The sequence below is a fragment of the Nyctereutes procyonoides genome, unplaced genomic scaffold (genome assembly GCF_905146905.1).
Source record: "Nyctereutes procyonoides isolate TBG_1078 unplaced genomic scaffold, NYPRO_anot_genome, whole genome shotgun sequence".
NCBI classification, from domain to species: domain Eukaryota; kingdom Metazoa; phylum Chordata; class Mammalia; order Carnivora; family Canidae; genus Nyctereutes; species Nyctereutes procyonoides.
In genome coordinates this window covers 8,465,696-8,484,889 of record NW_026575121.1, presented here as the reverse complement: position 1 = coordinate 8,484,889, position 19,194 = coordinate 8,465,696, and the positions used below count along the sequence as shown (strand labels likewise).

Sequence of the window (19,194 nt, the reverse complement as noted above, 5' to 3'; positions counted from 1 at the left end):
AATTTCCCAGCTTATATTTTTTTAAGTATTCATTTTAAATTCCTTTATGCATGATTGTGAAATTATTATTTTTCCAGTTTTCCTAAAAAGGGCACGAATGTGGTTGAACTTCCTAATTATCTTATTAACTCAGCATTCTGCTGGCATCGTAGAATTGCAGAGCTTAAAGAATTGTGACAGTTTTATTGATTAATTCCTTATGGCCATAATTAAGTAATTCTGTTTGCTGTTGTATTTTTAAACATAGCAAAAACAACAATTCCATGATTTCCTTTAATAACAATGATTCTGTTAATACTCCATGTTGGAAAACATATTATTTACATTTAACGTGAAGTCCCCTTGCTATCATGTTCTTTTCTCCTCTACCCCTTTGCGAATGAGTATGTATCCCCCCAGTGACATTAGGCTCAGTTCATGTCTATCCTCACCTCAGGTATCACTTGCTCTAAGAAGCCATCCCTCATCCTCTATGCCCTCATACCACCTCCTTCCTCACGAGTTCCAAAGCCCCCTTCCATTGTCACCTTCCATTATCTTGGTGCTGTTGTACTGTCAAGACCAGGCAATGTGTTATTCATTCACCATTGTATTGTCATCTGGTGTCGTGACTGGCACAAAGTGGACAGTTAATAAAGAAATTCTTATTGTTAATTTTTGGTCTAAATACCAAACACTTTTGGAACTATGGTCATCTTGGCATCAAAGCCCTCTGGCTTCATCTATTTCTTGGAAACCAGATTCTTATTGCTTTCCAGTTGGATTAAAACCTTTTTTGAGGGAACCCTGGGTGGCGCAGCGGTTTAGCGCCTGCCTTTGGCCCAGGGCGCGATCCTGGAGACCCGGGATCGAATCCCACGTCGGGCTCCCAGTGCATGGAGCCTGCTCCTCCCTCTGCCTGTGTCTCTGCCTTGCCTCTCTCTATCTCTGTGTGTGACTATCATAAATAAAAAAAAAAAAAAAAAAAAGTAAAAAAATTAAAAAAAAAAACCTTTTTTGATACAGAAGTCATAGTTTTAATGTGTTTTGTATCATACCCCAATCACACTAGTCAATAGATGCTTATTTATTAATGATAAGTCATCAAAAAGAAGGTGTGAGCTGCTGTAGCTCTACCAACTACCCTAAAACAGGAGAGAGTTTCCTCAACTCTCTGGAAATGAAATTCTTCCTATTAATTTGTTTTTAAATTTACTCTTATTGAAAGCTTCTCTCCCCCAGTTCTTTCTGTTTCTTCGCTGCTTTGTAACAGCATGGTAAGATATTGTAACTTTATTTTTTCATTAATTTAACAATATTAAATGCCCGTGGGTATCTGGGAGTGGACATAGAAGACTTGCCCTCTTGCTTCAGTTAGTTTAGAAATGGTAATTCCCAAACTGTGTGCACCATGGTGGCCTCAGGGCACCGCGGTGAGCTCAGAGGGCTCCCGTGAGATAGTTTTAAATTTCAAAGAAAATTTAATTGTAATACTCAACATCTGTCAGACACCATACAGACTACTAACTTGAAGTACTGGACAGTTTAAACATTAGGTTGCACTCCTTTTCTTCTGATGACAGCATAGTTTTGTGAAGCTTGGGTTTTTAGTAGTCACTGTGATAAAAAGCAAACACCACACAAATTAGTGTTGAGTAGGAAATGAGGTTGTTACTGTCCAATCTGATTTTAAGGCTTGAGGTGTATACAGTGCCCCCAGGCTCACAGCTAGTTGTTTAAGAATGCAATGAGATACTGTTGTTTCTTTTAAATTATACTTACTGTTTTTTCAAATGGCTAGTAAGTTGTTAGGACATCAGGACTTATTAAGTTGTTTGTATTTACCTACTGTTAGGGATTCCTCTTGGCCTAGGGGTATTGTGACAAAATCGTTCAGACGTTTAAAGATGCTGTGAGGCCAGAAAGTTGGAGAATCTCGGTTCCAGTGGGAGGGACAGACAATAAAGGATTAGCTATGTTTAAGTTATTTTCAGGGTATAATGGTTGCACATAAGAGAGGATTCTTAGTCTGGCAAGTTCAGGGAAGTCTCTACAGAGGAGGTTGTACCTATACTGGATTTTCAGCACAAAAGAAGAGAAGTGGGAATTAGCCAGTTGAAAAAGAGCATGACGTAAAACCTGATAGTAAGGACCTTGGTACATTTGGGACACTGCAAGTGATACCATTGAGTTAGAGCATGTTGTGCAAGGGAAGAACATCAAAAGACATAGCAAAGGAAAGAAGGAGGGTTTGGATCATGGAGAATCCGGGGAATTATGGAAGGTCTTGCATGTTTTTTTTTTCTTTTTTTTTTATTTATTTATGATAGTCACACACAGAGAGAGAGAGAGGCAGAGACATAGGCAGAGGGAGAAGCAGGCTCCATGCACCAGGAGCCCGACGTGGGATTCGATCCCGGGTCTCCAGGATCGCGCCCTGGGCCAGAGGCAGGCGCCAAACCGCTGCGCCACCCAGGGATCCCTCTTGCATGTTTTTTTAAAAAAAGATTTTATTTATTTATTTGAGGAGAGAGAGACTGAGTGAGCGAACGAGAGAGAAAACACAAGAGAAGGGAGGGGCAGAGGGACAGGGAGAAGCAGACTCCCCTCTGAGCAGGGATCCCAATACTGGGCTCAATCCCAGGACTCTAGGACCTTGACCTGAGCTGAAGGCAGACGCCCAACAGATTGAGTCACCCAGGTGCCTCTGGAAGGTCTTGCATGTTAGCTGAAGAGTTTTGACTAATCCCCTCAAACGTGTCAAGGAGAAATGTAGCATGATCAGATTTGTGCTTTAGAAAAAAATCACTGTGTCATGAAGTAGAGAATGGTTTGAAAGGAGTAGGAGAGATATAGAGATCCCAACTATGTTGTTAACAATACACTTAAGAAATGACAAAATTTATGTTCAGTAAATGCCGTCAAATAAAGACCAAGGCTTGCTTGGAGGGGGGTGGGCAATATGGTAGGTAAGCCATGGACATGGTCCCGTAGTTGGTTTTTTCTTCATTAGCTATAGGTCTTGGGCAAATTGCTCAACTCATCAGAGCCTGAAGCTCCTTGGCTGTAAAACAGGATAATTAATGGGATAAATACATACAGAATACTTAATCACAGTGCCTGATATAGAATAAAAATAATAATTATTATTATTACCTTAACTTCCTGACTCTAAGTGACTACACAGTAGGTTAATAAGTGACATCAATAATTTTATCTTTGGACAAAGAGGTTGTTTCGTTTTCCTCTGGAAGTGGTTGTCTTTTTTGCCTTTGATTATTTTTGACAGACAAAAGCTTGGGTTTTTACATGTCCATTCAAATGGAATTAATGAGAGTTTAAAATATTTCCTTTACATTCTTAGGCTTTATGATAATCTGTCCTGTAGGGAAAAGAAATTAAAACTAATCTTTTTTGAAAAATATTTCCCCTCATTGCTTTTTAAAACGTCGTATTTTCATTTTTCTGATCTTGACTATCAAAGTTGCAGCTTTTTATGTTTAGACTGGAAGATGAGTGAAGTGGATTTGCCAGTGAACACAATATTGTGTGAGACTTTGAGGCTCCTCCCCTCCCATCTTTCTGCCTGTCAAAAAAGTAAGGTGGAAATTCAAAAGAGTAACATACTGATTAGCCACTGGTGGAACTGAATGGAAATCGGGAATGAGATCTGTTTGGGAAGATGCTAGTCAGGAAGGCTTTGTGGGGGGTGGTGGGTAATTGGATCTTCCTTTAAGTCTAAGTCAACTGGTACTGATGGGTAAGAAGCAATGGAACGATATTTGAGTAGAGCAGAAGAGCATAGGAGACCAACTGGAACACAGCATGTGATTTACACTGGGAATTTTTTTAAAAAGATTTTATTTATTTATTCATGAGAGAGAGAGAGAGGCAGAGACACAAGCAGAGGGAGAAGCAGGCTCCATGCAGGGAGCCCGACGTGGGACTCGATCTGGGGTCTCCTGGATCACTCCCTGGGCTGAAGGCAGGAGCTAAACCGCCGAGCCACCCAGGCTGCCCTACACTGGAAATTTTTGAACCATATGAGGTGGTATATATTTGAGGCAAAAATTTGTATGGAAGGTTCTCAATTGAAGCTATTTAAATATTGTGCACATTTTTATTTATTGGGAAGGTATGTTCTTTCAATAGAATGTTAAATTTTGAGTCAAACAGAAAGGGGGATATAGGGCTCCCTGAGCATTTTGATTATGTCCGAGAGATGTTTATATACATGGTTGTATGACAGTGCACTCAGCATTCTAAAAAACTTTTTATTGAACTACACATACAGGAGAGTGCACAGATCATAAATGTACCATTGGTAAGTTTCCACAAGCTAAATGAACCCAGATCACGAGACAAGGCAACATCACCAGCACCCCTTCCATTCATCCTCCACCTCCCACCCCAAGAGCTTCTCTCCTGGCTTCTAAAAGCATAGATTATTTTTGTCTGTTTCTGTGTTTATAAAATGAATCATTTTGTAAGCAGCCTTTCTCTGAATCTTTCCATTCAACATCATGTCTAACGTTCATCCATATTGCAGCAGAGCTGTAAATCACGCATTCTCATTGCCCCCTGGTATCCCATTGCCCAGATGTGCTACAATCTGTTATCCATGCTACTATCGAATGAATGTTCTGTGAATGTTTTCTATCACGTGTCTTTTGCTGAATGCACATCACATATCTTTGGGGCATATACATATGTAGAAATTGAATTGCTGGGTCCTATGGTATATGCACATGTTCAGCTTTGATAGACACGCAGCAGTTTTCTGGAGTGTTTGTATCAACTCCTGCTCTCTCACCAACAGCGACTGAGGGTTCTCTTGCTCCACAACCATGCCAATACTTGGCACTTTCCAGGTGTGGTTGCTGCTTCTGTTTTCATTTTAGCTCTGCTGGCAGATACAGTGGAACCGCATGGTGGTTTTAGTTTGTGTTCGCCTGATGCCCGATGAGGTTGATCACCTGTCATCGGTTGTGGACCATTGGCATACCTTCCTCTTTAAGCTTCTAGTCTTTTGCCCATTTTTCATCGGGTCATCTGGTGCTTGCTTTTTTGTGCCGACTCGGAGGAGTTCTTTATGTATTCAGCTATTCAACATTTTTTTAATTTAATGGATTTTATGGATTTTTTTAAGACTACTTAATTCAGATTAAGGAATTTCAGAAACTAAAAGCCTTATACTGAAAGGAAGTATTTATTTCATATGATGACTCTTTTATATATTTCATTATAGTCATTGCCTTGTGTCATGTGTGTCCTGAGTGGTCCCATTTTGGAAGAAATAGTAACTGAGCTGTATGAATGTCAGCAATGATAATACAGTGTAGGTTTTTTATGTTTTCAGATGACAATTTATGAGGACTCAGTTGCAGCTCATCTTACAAAAATCCTCAATTCTGATGAACATGCAGTGATCATATCATCTGCCAAGTGAGTGATGAAGCCATGAAATAGTTGTATGGTGAAAACGCTCATTCCTACCATTTATGTCACTTTGTAATTTTTTTCCCCAAAAAAACCTATGAAGTAGCTTACAGAATTAGATATACTAAACTTGCATTTGGTTTTTTAAAAAATCACTTTAGCATCTTATTTGCACTAGAGTATATATTTAGAGGGATTTTTTCGGCTGCCTAGGCTGAAACATTTTTTTATCAGAATGGTGTGGTAAGTGTTTAGAGTTTAATTAGCCCAAGCTCGTACTTAAAGAACACTCATATGTAAACTAAATAGAATTTCCATTAAAAAAATTAAATAAATAAAATAAAAAATAAGAAAATAAAGAAGCATTGATGATTAAATATACTATGGCAAACACATTTCACTACAGTTTATTATTTCCATAAACACTACTCTTTAGGAACTGTTTACATCAGGAAAGGGAAGATATTGAAGAGATTTTTCAAAATGACATTTATCAGCATGTTTAAATTACATAATTATATTTTAATTCAAAGTTATCAGATTTTAGTTAAGTTGATTCTGTACATGGAGCCAGAGCTACTTGATTTTATTATCCCAAATGCTGCCTGCCTGGAATTTAGAATTCAGTTTTGAAGCATCCTATACTGATGTCCTGAAATTAAGAAAGTCAACTAGAGGAAAGGGTGAAACCCACTGAAATTTTCAACCGATAAGCCAAAGGTAAAAGTATGCTTTAGGATTCTGGCTGGGCTAGGAAATACTACTATTACACAGAGAGAGGAGAAAAAGAAGAAGAAGGAGAGTGAGGGATTAGGGAATTGGTGGAGGCAAAATACACCAACTTTAGTGTATGTTATATACTTCCTTTGCACAGAATCAAGGGAAGATAAGATAAATCATTTCAAACAAATTTGCGTGTGACAGTATAAGTGCAGTGACAGTTACTGTGGATGCCATAAACCCCAGGAATAGGAAACAGGGCTGAGTGATAGAAGAGGAGTTGAGCAGGTTAAGGCAGGAGAGCACACTGGTTGTGCAGAGAGGTGGGCTGCAGACTCTTGTGTTTGATGCCCAGTGCTACTGCTGGATTTCTGTCGCTATCATTTGGTTGGGCGTTTTCTGATGAAGTGGATTGCCTTATGGTGAAATGTAGATATGTCATGTTTGCCCCAGGCCTCAGCACTCCCTATTGTCTTCCCCCTCTTGGGACAAATTTATATACCAAAGTCGTTCCTTAAGTGCTTCTTAAGTTATTTCTATGAGGAAGACATTTGCATTTGCCACCCTTGGTCTATGAACCAAATGCTTTTTTTTTTAATAGGACATTTAGAAGATATAGCTAGAGAAGATGGAAAGCTGAAATAGAAACTTTGAAAAAGTATAACAAGTTATAAAAGGATTATTCTTTGATGCAGTCAAGTAAATATTTTATCTGGCCACCTTTCATAGTTTAGATGGCCATCTTTCATAGTTAGCAATCATTAATTTTAGTCTTCATGTGTTTGATGTGTTTAATTAGTGCCTTCTATACATCTTACATATTTTTAATTGAGACATGATTTATTATAGCATTGTCTTTTGTTAAATAAAGTCTTACATAGAATTCCAGTATTTAAAAAAGTAAAATTCTATTTTTATCATTAATAAATTGGACAGGATTAAATTATTAATCATTTATGAGAAAAATTAAGCAATAAGATTATAGATGACAGTTATAATTTTGTATTTGATCCAGTTTCTAGTTATTTCTGTATCTTATTTTGACTATTAAAGACAATTTCCTTATTACCATGTTACTGAAATAAAACATAGGAATAACTGGAAACTGTATCAAATATAGTCTAAGATTTGCACAAAAAAAGAATTCTAATGTTGAAGCTAGCATATTATTTGTCTAAGATCTCCAATGACTGAACATGTAAAAAAATATATTTTATATTTCTAAATGAAATCTGAATGAAGTATTTGCAGAATCTTTGAAGTATTTTTGGGAAACAGCTTGAAAACCACTGTAAATCACAGGGTTGGACCAAGTAGAAGTAAATCTAAGGTCCTAGCTGAGATTTGACCATTTGGTAGCTTTGTGGCCTATGTCTGTTTTATTAAGCATAAGAATGGAAAGAGTGCCTGCCCTGTCTCCGTCATGAAACTGTTGGGAGAATTAAATTGAGTAATGAAATAAATATAGAGCTTGTAAACTACAGAGTGCTATATTAAATTATAGTATCGTCATCTCATGTTTTAATCAATTACATTCAAATTTTTTCTTTGACCTAAGGCTGGCTCTTTGTCTAGGCTCTACTATTAGCTTTAGCTTTGGATTTCTCTCTGACTAGCTCATTTGCCTCTAAACAGATTTTGTTCCAACCCTGGCCCCCTCTTGTCACTCATCTGTGCTCCCTGGCTGCCCAGCAACCTGCCTTTATAACCCCAGATTAAAATTTTACAGGATTTTCCATAAAGAGGTTCAAGAGAGAAAAGAAAGTACAAAATGTAGTAAATTTTTATCAGTGATATATTTTAAATTTAATTTTTGTTATGAACATCGTCAAACAAACATAAAAGTGGAGAGACTGGTATAATGGTTTCCCACCATACCCATCACATGGCTTCAGTATTATCAAAATTTTGTCATCTACTCCCACTTTCTTTTGCTACAATCTCTAAGCAAATCCCAGAAATTATTTTATTCTGCTTTCACTGTATATACCTAATGATCTTATTAAAAAGTCTAATAAAATTAGTCATACTTCTCTAAGAGCATATATATTCCTCAACCCATATACCATTTCCCCTAATTATTTCAAAGTTATTTTAAAATAACTTTTCAAAGTTATTTTGAGTTGTTCAAATCAAAATCCAAACATGATTCACATATTGCATTTGGGTTGTATGTCCCTTTAAGACTTGTAAAGTCTATAATAGTTTTCCCTTCTTAAAAAAATTTTTTTTGTTGTTATCAAGGTATGACATGTACACAGTAAAGTGCCCAAATCATAAGGGTATAATTTAGTGATGAGAAAGAGGAATAAACGTACGTATGTTCACATACACATTCTTGTAACCATCACCTAGATAACATGGAATTCCCTTCCTTTGTTAATGCCATCTACTTGTTAAATGATACAATATTAAGGCAGGATGTTTTAACAATCTTGTGCATATTTATATTTGTTTTATGAAATGGTAATTCCCAGGAGCCCAAGCTGTTTGAACTATTTTTAAAATGCTGAAAATACTGATGGAAAAGCTATAATCCATTAACATAGCTAGTGTGTAGGTTAACTAATGTAGTTACTATGGGTTAACCAACAAAATGTTGACATTTCTTTGATTTTGAAATTTTGTCAGTTTGGTATGGTAACATGAGTTACCTTCAGAGAATCAGAAGGATTAATTAGCAATTATGGGTGTTATTAATAAAAAATAATAAAAATAATAATCCAATTTTCTCTGTAGACAAAACTTCTTAGAAAATGGGATCAAAAAAAAAAAAAAAAAAAGAAAAGAAAAAAGAAAATGGGATCATCAGCCAGAAAAAATAATAAGGTTGGAACTATTGCCATAGAACCACAGAATTTCAGATCTGGTATCTATTTAGAGATAATTTAGGCAACCTCTGTCATTGAATAGATGAGGTAAGATACACAGTTGTTAGAATCTTTCCTCGGAACACAGAGATAACTAAGGGTTTTTATAGATTATGCACTGATACTTGTAAATCATCTTTAATTTCTGATTGGAACTTTTTTACAAAAGATGGAAAATTAATTTTTCAGATTCTCGGAGGATGACCCCTGCCTGCCAATATGTGCATCTGTTTGGGCATCATTGCCATATTTTTCTTACTGTAGTGTTTGCATAATGTCATTTATCCCTATTAAAAAAAATAAGTGGTAAAATGATAAATGATGATATTGACACTGGTAATAAAAAGTATAGATCTCATGAATAATATAGTTGTGATGATAGTGGAAATCATCCAGCATGCTAAATATGGACTGTTGTTAGCTTCAACTGACTATTTGGTGCAATAGCAACTGCGTATTTGTGCTCAACTTGGAAGGAAGAGAACAAAACTAAAAGAATTAAAATGCTTGGAAATTATCTTGTCAAAATTATGACTAACAATGATTTAAGATATAATTTTATAGTTCTATGGGAAAATCCACATTCCACTTTCACTTATTTGATTTTTGCACGTTTTCCAGAAATCTTTATGCATCAAAATAGAAAACTGTATCATGTGGAGAATGTCTTTCCTGTTACTATGGCAAATACATCTTAAAATTGTTTTTCTCCAATTTGCCGGTTCACAGGTGGTATGATTTTGAATCATGCCGTGTTTAGGTGTCCATTTTATTTCAGTTTTAAGAATTCTACATTATTTAGGTGTAATAGCAAGTTAATTTTTATTACAAGTTTAAATATTTTATGTCTCTGGAATATGAAACTTATTGGATCCTAAGATAGACCACAACTTACTTGACAAGTATTTTCTAACACAGTCATACTCTCTTCCTTCCGCCTCCATCTGCCTGAGCAACATGACCCTATTGTTGCCCCTTTCATTCCTAGGCTGATGGACCAACAGGCTCTGTCCCTAAGAGTTAGCAAAATACCAGCAAAAGTAGCTATGGTAATGTTATGACATATGCAATTTCACACATTTAACAGGAGAAAATTTTATTAAGACAGTGTTGTAATAACAGCAATGAAAACCTCTATTTCGGAGTTAAATAAAGAGGGAGAACTGTCAGTGTCTCCTCTCCTTAGGGATGGGACATCTTGGAGAAACTTTCAGTAAGGTTCATAGAAGGAATTTAATGACAGCGTGCCTTAACATTCCAAAATATTCCATAAAAGTACTGTACATGAACAAAGAAGACCAAAATTGAGGTGAAGCACATGAATGCATCTCTAATAATAAGGTAGAGTCTCTGAATATATGTGAATTTAAAAAGCCAACAAAGAGATGTAAGGTTAGGAAATACTACTTTTTGTCCAAGTAAAAGCTAGAAATGGTTGCCAAAAAAACAAAGAAAACAAAAATTATTAGGAATAATGCAATTATTTTTGAGATGATAAATGTGAAGGTTTGGAGTGGGTGTGGGTGTACTATATCCATGGAATGGCTTGATGTCATGATACTTAAATATCTGGAAACATAATCATTATGCCACTCACATACCAGAGAAAATTGTTGAGTGTAATAGAAAAAAATAATTGCCAGAGCCCACTTTTTTCCCTTCAAATTTTTCAATCTATATCCATAATAAAGGGAAATATTATTATTTTAAAATAGTCTGATTTTATTTTCAGAATCACTATTAGTTCTTGCTACAAAAAGCTAGTCACATACTGTTCTGTTGGGTTGTTCTTAATCCAGCACCAGTCCCAAAGACTTTTGAAAGACGTATTTTAGTTAGTGTTAAGGTTTCATATTATTTTTTTCTTTTAATCTACTTCTATTGCAAAGAAATTGAATGTAATTAAGAGCGACAAACAAGTAAACCATATATTGTGACATTAACAAGCTCTAAATTAAATTAGTCTTGCATGTGACTGCAGGTTATCTTAAGGGAATAAAACAAATGGATTTAAGGAGAATATAACTCAATTCAAGTGCCAGGTTGGTTACACAATCTCTTCTTCAGGAACAATATACTTTTGAGATAACAGATCATGAATAGGAGAGTGAGAGTAACAACATTAAGTGACAAATTAATCCTCTTTTTTTTTTAACATCGCAAGTTCTATTATGAAAATATGTAAGGTGCTGGAGATAATGCTAATTTATTAAAATGAGATCTATAAATACTCTTCTCAATAATTTAATTTAAATATTTGAGAAAGGCTTGTTATGACCTTACTACAAGGTATACACTTTATTCGTGTGCATTTCCACTTATCACTCAGTATGTCTTGAACTTACCTAGTTATGTGTTACACAGCAGATAGAAGTATGGGTTTTATATACAAATGGTCCCTGTGCTTTGGCAATTTACCTGTTTGTGCTTGTTGTTAAATATGTTTGTACATCAAACTGAATCCACCTACAGGGTTTACTGAATTGCACAATTTCTCTTCCTTAAAGGATACTATGTGAAACTGTAAAGGACTTTGTTGCTAAAGTAGAGAAGTCATATGAGAAAACGTTGGAAAACACCGTTGCAGCCGATGCCATGGCCAGTAAAGTAAGCGGGTCACCTCAGGGCATGAAAGTTTTTTGCTGACAACATTAACATTGAACTGTGTTTCACAGCTAAATTGATTAAGTGGCTTTCTTGCCAAAACATCTTAAATCAAGAGAAAAACTACTTTTGAATCAGATTTGAGGGACGAAAACATATTCTATTTTATGGTTACCCTTGAATATGTGGGAAACCTACATTGCTGAAGACCATCCGACATCCTGAATTTTGTAACTCAGCTCTCTTTGCCCCACAGATTGGCATCCCCAAGGATAAATGCCCCACAGTGGGGTCACAGAGGGGATAATGCTGGGCAGGTGGTGTTCCAGTAGGGGGAGAGGGATGGCTTTCTGATTCCAGGCCAACTGATCATCAGGCTCACTCTTAGCATGGTTCCTTAGAATCCCCAGACATTATGGTCCTTGGCCTCTTTGCGGGTTCTTTTTCTTGCTTTGCCTTTTTCTTTATAGATTTTCCCCCCTTTATAAGCTTTCTGAGGCTAAAGTAAGAAGCTTAAAAGCTACTCTCTTTGCTTTCATATGTTCAAGGCCGGGCATTCTTACAAAAGGTTTGGCTTTCTTGGGCTTGCAAAGGAATGATCTCCAGATTTATGCTGTAGATGGTAATTCCATGGAGTGAAAGGAAAAGGAAATAGAAAGAAGCATAACATTTGATATTTTCAGCCTCTTTCTTGTTTTTCTATTCAATGGAGAGCTTCAGAAAATGGAATACCTCTCTGGCTGTATTTTTTTTCTCTCTCTCTTTTTGAAAGATTTTATTTATTTATTCATGAGAGACACGAGAAAGAGAGGCAGATAAATAAGCAGAGGGGAAAAAAAATAAGCAGAGGGAGAAGGTGGCTCTCTGCAGGGAGCCTGATGTGGGACTCGATCCCAGGACTCCGGGATCATGACCTGAGCCAAAGACAGATGCTCAACCGCTGAGCCATCTAGGTGCCTCCATATTTTTTTCTCTTAACAGTTTCTGCCGTAGCTTGTCTTAGCATGACATCAAAGACAAATAAATGGAGAAGGAAAGGACAGGAATCTGTGTGGTGAGAAAAGCTATAGTAGGGCAGTTGTAGCAACATCTCAGGCCTTCATGTTTCTTTACCCTTCGTCACTCGAGAGAAGCAGACAGAAACAAGGGCAGAGTGCTGGTTTTTGCTTTCTCCATCTTCTTTTTCTTCTTTATCCTTATGCATTTTCCTTTTTGCTCTTTTTTTTTTTTTGAGCCAGTAATCCCATAGGCACCTTTCACCCCTTTCACAAGCAAAGCTTTGAAGGAGAGCTTACCAAGACTCAGCCAGACCTGCAGTTTGTGATGATCAAAATGGTACCATTCATCAATCACTTTTAAAAAAGCTTACACAGTGTTTTGTAAGATGCATAATTTTTTTTTTTTTGTGGAATGTGTCACTTTGTAGTGAAGTGTTTGTTCTTTTCAAGGAAAAATACCTGTATAATGATGATAGAGATTTTCTTATAAGGAAAACTACTGATACAAAGACGGTAGAGTTGGGATATTCCAGAAGCACACCTAAAAATTTACATAATTGTGCTCTTGTTTTTAAATGATAAATTATTTCATCTATAAGCTGTATCATGTATAATGGATAGCCAATTAATTGGTAAATATTAATATAGGCATCTTTCCTCTAAAATCAGAACTGATTCACTCAAATTGTCCTTTTCCATTTCCACCAAATGAAAATTCATTACCGTATTTTTGTTTTCATAGTGTTCAGTCCTAAATGAAAAGCTTGAACAGCTGCTTCAAGCCTTGCACACAGATTCCCAGGCCGCCCCCGTTGTCCCAGGCATCCGCTCTGTCATTGTAGAAGAAGATACCGTGGAATCTTCTAGTGAAGAATCCTTGTGTGAAAGCAAAGAACAACTCGTGGATGACCCTGCGAAACCTCCATCCCAGAAAGCTGTCAAACCAAAGGAAATAATGTTGCGGGCAAACAGTTTAAAGAAAGCAGTGAGGCAAGTCATTGAAGAAGCCAGCAAAGGTACCATGAACAAAATTAGCTTTTGAAGTTAGCACCATCCCTATATTGTAAGCACAATGGAATTTCCATGTTGGTCAGACTGTACACACACACACACACACACACACACAATTTTTAGGCAGGACAGAAGATGAAACCATTAGAATGAAATTTATACTATTTCTTGTTTTAGTGGGATCAGTACAGTAATGATATAGAAACTAACATCTCAAGGATAAAAATACACTGGAAACATTGAAAATTACTTTAATAATTAAAAAATTTTAAATATCTTTCACCTAATTGGAATCTTTTTTTTTTTTTTTAAGATTTTATTTATTTATTTATGAGAGACACAGGCAGAGGGAGAAGCAGACCCCAAGCAGGGAGCCTGACATGGGACTCAATCCCAGGACTCCAGGATCATGCCCTGGGCTGAAGGCGGCGCTAAACTGCTAAGCCACCTGGGCTGCCCACCTCATTGGAATCTGTTGTGTTCTTAAAGAAAAATCAAACCTGTAATTACTTTGAAAATACTTTCTTAAATTCATTTCCTAAATGTTTATGTTGCTTTTTAAAAGTCTATAAAGAGGGCAGCCCGGGTGGCCCAGCGGTTTAGTGCCACCTTCAGCCCAGGGTGGGATCCTGGAGACCTGGGATTGAGTCCCGCGTTGGGCTTCCTGCATGGAACCTGCTTCTGCCTGTGTCTCTTTCTCTTTCTCTCTCTCTCTCTCTCTCTCTGTGTCTCTCATGAATAAATAAATAAAATCTTAAAAAAAAAAGCCTATAAAGATTCTGCCTATATTTTAATTTTTTTTATTGATATATTGTATATACTTCTCTTAGAATTTTAGTAGTGGGCTCAAGTTAACTTTAATATAAAAAATTAATATTTGAAAACACTACAGGTTGTAACTTATAGTTGGATTTATTAGTGTTTATTTGTGAATATGGAATTTCTTTTGCTTTATGTTTCATTTTACTTTTTAAGCGTATATTAATATTTATGGATTTTATTTTTACTTGTGCAAACATATTTCCCTACTTACTACTTAAAGTTATGGATGACCAGACCATTCATCCCTGTGAACCAGTTAACCAGTCATTTGATAACGATAGTACAGAAACAGATGAATCTAAAGAAGAATCTAAAGATGATGATGCAAAAGAGTCATTAACTGGTAAGAAAACTATAATTATTTCGCAATTAAATAGAATCCCATTCTGCTTTTAGTTTTCAAAAGGCTTATTGGTTTGAAATAAGCTTTGTATTTTTAACAAGGATTTTCAGATGTTAAAGCTTAGATATTCACGAATACTAAAATTATAAAGGTAAAATTTTGGTGATTGTCAAGTACACTCTCATCCCTTTTTATCTTATAACCTGGAGATTGTCATAATAAACTAAGGATTATGGTACCAAAATGGCTAAATATCTTAATTTTGCTGAGGAAAAAGGAAGAAACACCTAAATCAACAGATTTTAACCTGTTTTTAGCCCACAGATGCCTTTGAGAATTACGTGAAAGCTGCAGGTTGCACATGCACAAAATTTGCCACTTAAATAATTTTAGCAGTCCCTTGGATCCCATTGATCAGCCTGGACAGTTTGCTAATTCTTAATTGCTAAATTAATCTACAATATCACTGGACATCTAATTACAGCCCTGTCTCTACTGAAATTATTTTTGCCAGGAAATTAACATGTAGTCACTTGAAGATTAATTATGCCTCTACCTTTTAAGTTTGAAGATAAATTTATACTTTTAATATTGCACATGGTATAATGGAATACTTATTAATTGACTAGAATAGAGCAAAGCAGAAATTAAAATATTAATGAGGCCGAGAAGATAATATGAAAATAATTGCATAGTCCTAGTGAAAAGTCAACACTGTTAAATAAGAACAGCAATCATTAAACTTTTACTTTACTTTCGTTACAAATGCAATTGGGCAGATTGCTTAATTTCTCTGTAGTTTCGTCGTTTGTAAAATAGTGATAATGACGTGCCCACTGGTTGTGAAGGTTAGAGAAGTTGATGTATGTGGAGCACCTAGAATAGTGTGTGGTGCATAGTGCTGTGAAGGAGTGTTTGCTGTCTTTCTCACTATTATTAACTACTCCCTCCACTGCTGCTGCTATAATTACATTAGCTTTGAAAGAGTACTCCTTACTGTATGTGAAACTCTTAGAAACTTTGGAAGTAGACCTTATAGACCTCACCTGTCTGGCATACAACCAATGCATGCATATTCTAAACCCTGAGCCCTTTTAGGCTTCATATGTGCCTTTTCCTGCACACAACCTAGCTCTCTAACCTTACACCTCATAGACCTTAAAGGTCCCTGTTGCAGCATATAATCCAGTACAGACATACTTGATAATCGTCTTGACAGATGGGCATTGAGCCTTTGGACTACTCACTTTCTTTTTTTCGGTTTGTTTTAAATATTTTATTTTTCTTTTTTAAGTAATCTCTACATCCAACGTGGAGCTCGAACCCACGACCCCAGGATCAACAGTCGCAAGCTCTACGGACTGAGCCAGCCAGGCACCCCACCACTCACTTTCAATACATCCCATTCTTAAGATCAGCTTTTATTTGTTATAAAGCTTTTCTTTATATTTGGCTTTATATTTTCTTCCTTAAATTTCTACCCATCAGCACACTAATTGATAATATTTCATGTATGGTAATGTTAACAGTAACAACTGCTGACATTTGGTGCTTTATGGGTAGCTTCAAAGCAATTTCATATATCTCTTCACAGTATTGAAGATAAATCTGCCACATGACAGCCCTTAAATGATTCTGAAAACAGCTTTCATGGCATCATCTCCTCTTCCCACACCTTCTATCTTTTTCACATTATCTCCTAAATTCTTTTACCAATTTTTAACTTGATTTCAAACTTTTTAGTTTTTCTGGTTGCATTCAATTGGTCAATATGATCCCCCATTTTGAACACAATCCTCCAAATATTTCTGTAGTGTATAACAAATTGATAGCCATACACTACTCTTTCTGCACATTTTTTTATGTTATAAGGACTACCCAAGATTTCTTCTTGGCATGAAGTATTGTACTGTAATACTATATAAACCTGGTCTCCTCCTATTTTGTGCGAGTGACTTTTTAAACCTGATAGAGTCATACATGCTCATCCTTATGAATTTTTATCTTTTCAATTTGGATCTATCATTGCATCCCGTCAAAATCTTTCGAAGCTTGATTATATCATCTCAAATTTACTTTATCTAGAGTTTAATAAGTAGGACTTGTATGCCTTCATCCATTAATAAAGCTGACTTAGTAGAGCTGACAATGGCATTCTTACAGTATGCTGCTTAATAATTTCCCTTAAGATAAGGAATGATCTCTTTGGAGGATTGGTTTTCTAGTGCTCATTGCTAATGGTTTTCCAACCAGCTACCATCCATCTTAGTATATTTTCATGAACTGAACACTTCCATTGTAGTCTGCAAAGAAAACTAAAAAAGAAAGGTATGCAGCTATAAATATCGATATTGAAATAGACATAAACTTACACGTGTTACAACATTTGATACCTTAATGTTGCAATATTTGATCTTATTTTCTAGCTAGTAATCCAATTTAGTGGGAATCAGTAGCAATAGAAGTACTTCTGTATTAAATAATCATTACTTTTTGAAGAGCATTCGTAATATTATTAAATTATGCAATAATTCATATGCCTGAGATGTACAATACAGTATATTAATATGATCAATGAGATGTTATGTTTAAAAAAGAACCATGAAACATTAATTTAGTTACCTACAATGTTACATCAATCTTAGTCACTAGGACGCTCTCTGGTTTTTATCAGAGATGAATATCAAATGTTGTTTTTATTAGAAATTAGCCCCAGGTCTCCCATCTGTCCAAAAAAAAAAAAAAAAGGCTGTTCTGCTGCTTTTCTTTAGTGCAACTGGACTGTTTTGAAGAGAGAGAAGAGAGTGTAAGATTAATAAGATTAGTTTGTAATTAGTCTTAGGGAGAGTAAAGATAATTAAATTTTTTAGTATTTTTAAATTGAGTTTGAGGAATACTTTTTTTAAACACCTGCCAATAGTTCCTAAATTAGTTAATGATACTATTTGCTCTCCATTAAATTGCCCTAGTTTAGACAAAATTAAATCTCTTTTTTTGTTGTTTGCTTTGAAAGTAATTTTGTTTTGGAATAATTTTTTAAATGTACTGAACATTTACAAGAATATGATAGAACTGTTTTGGGCAAATCTTTGTTTTGAATATATAATTAATTGAGAAGTGCAGGAAACATTGGCTTCATTCAGGAAAAAAAAAACTTTTCCTCTCATGTATGGAAGACAATGTTTCACATATTAGCTCTGGGAATTACATTAATTAAATTCGATCATTCACCCAACATTTATGACGAAAGGATTGCATTGGTGGTATACATTATAACACATACGTGCCAAGTTAAAAAATCCATCAGGTTTTAGCATTTCTTTTTATCCTTGAATGTGAGTTAGCCACATTCAAATTAGGAGTATTACTGACCTTTAATTATGCTAGGCCTGTATTTTCTACTGATCTCCGTCTGTTTGAAATGAGTTATCAGGACATCTACCTGTGGCCAAATCCCTCCATACAGTAAATCTCAACGAAGTGAAAACAATGGTAAAAAAAAAAATAGGTAAACACAACATAATATTTTCAGTTCTGTTAATTGACCTAAATGTGTATTAAATTATTTTGTGTCCTGAATTTATGAGGGCTTGCTTATTTTTATAACTTTATCATTACTTTTTTTTTTTTTTATAATTGGGACATTTTGCTAACAGTTAAAACTGCACCTGCCCCTCGGTCTCCAGATGGCCGGACAACTCGTTTCCAGACTGACTCTGGCCCTGGTCCAGCTGTGGCAGCCGGCAAAGAAAACCTCCCTGTGCTCAACACCAGAATAATCTGCCCAGGTAGTATAGATTCTGAAACATGGTGTATTTGTAAGTATTTCTGTGAACACGAATTAAGTACTCATTTCCATGAACTATAGAAATATGTTCTTAGAGATAAATATCCCTTTGGGAAAATGTACTTATCACTCTTATCAACCAGACTCCTCATCTTTAGACTTCTCTGTGTGTGTGTGTGTGTGTGTGTAAGAATTGTCTAGAAAGCACTCAAATACATGTTTTGGGGGCCTGCTCTGAGAAATTTTAATTCTCTAGTACTTGAGCAGTACTAGGATGCAGCCCAGGAATCTGCATTTATTAAGCACCCAGGGTAAAACTGATCCTCTATTTCACTGCCTGTTAAGTGTCTCCACAGCTTTTCTCTTAGTTGAAAGCCACAAGTCTTTCATTTTTTGGATTGTAACATTGCTTCATTTTGGAACATCTGAGGCATCTGTTCCAGCTCTGCTGAGATGCGTTGCCCTTGGGATTTGGTTAGTACTAGTGGAAACCAAAGAACATGTGCAGCAGGGAAAGAGGAAAATATAGATGTCTCAGATGTCTCAAGCACCGGTTGTTTGACTTAGTGAAAACTCTCCAGATCTATTCCAGAGTAGATTGAATCCCAGATTATACCCTGA

At 35.9% G+C, this 19,194-nt stretch overlaps 1 protein-coding gene across 5 annotated transcripts in view; it reads left to right on the top strand.

Annotated features, from left to right (window-relative positions):
• DGKH (diacylglycerol kinase eta) overlaps positions 1–19,194 on the top strand; it is a 182,689-nt gene that overhangs the window by 121,701 nt on the left and 41,794 nt on the right. For 4 of the 5 annotated variants that reach the window (XM_055335824.1, XM_055335821.1, XM_055335823.1 and 1 more), the window contains exons 14-18: positions 5,339–5,424; positions 11,516–11,615; positions 13,353–13,626; positions 14,664–14,786; positions 18,443–18,574. In XM_055335824.1, coding sequence (XP_055191799.1) covers positions 5,339–5,424; positions 11,516–11,615; positions 13,353–13,626; positions 14,664–14,786; positions 18,443–18,574 — 715 coding nt within the window. The remainder of the gene's footprint in view (positions 1–5,338; positions 5,425–11,515; positions 11,616–13,352; positions 13,627–14,663; positions 14,787–18,442; positions 18,575–19,194) is intronic. The other variant, XM_055335822.1, reaches the window with a different exon arrangement.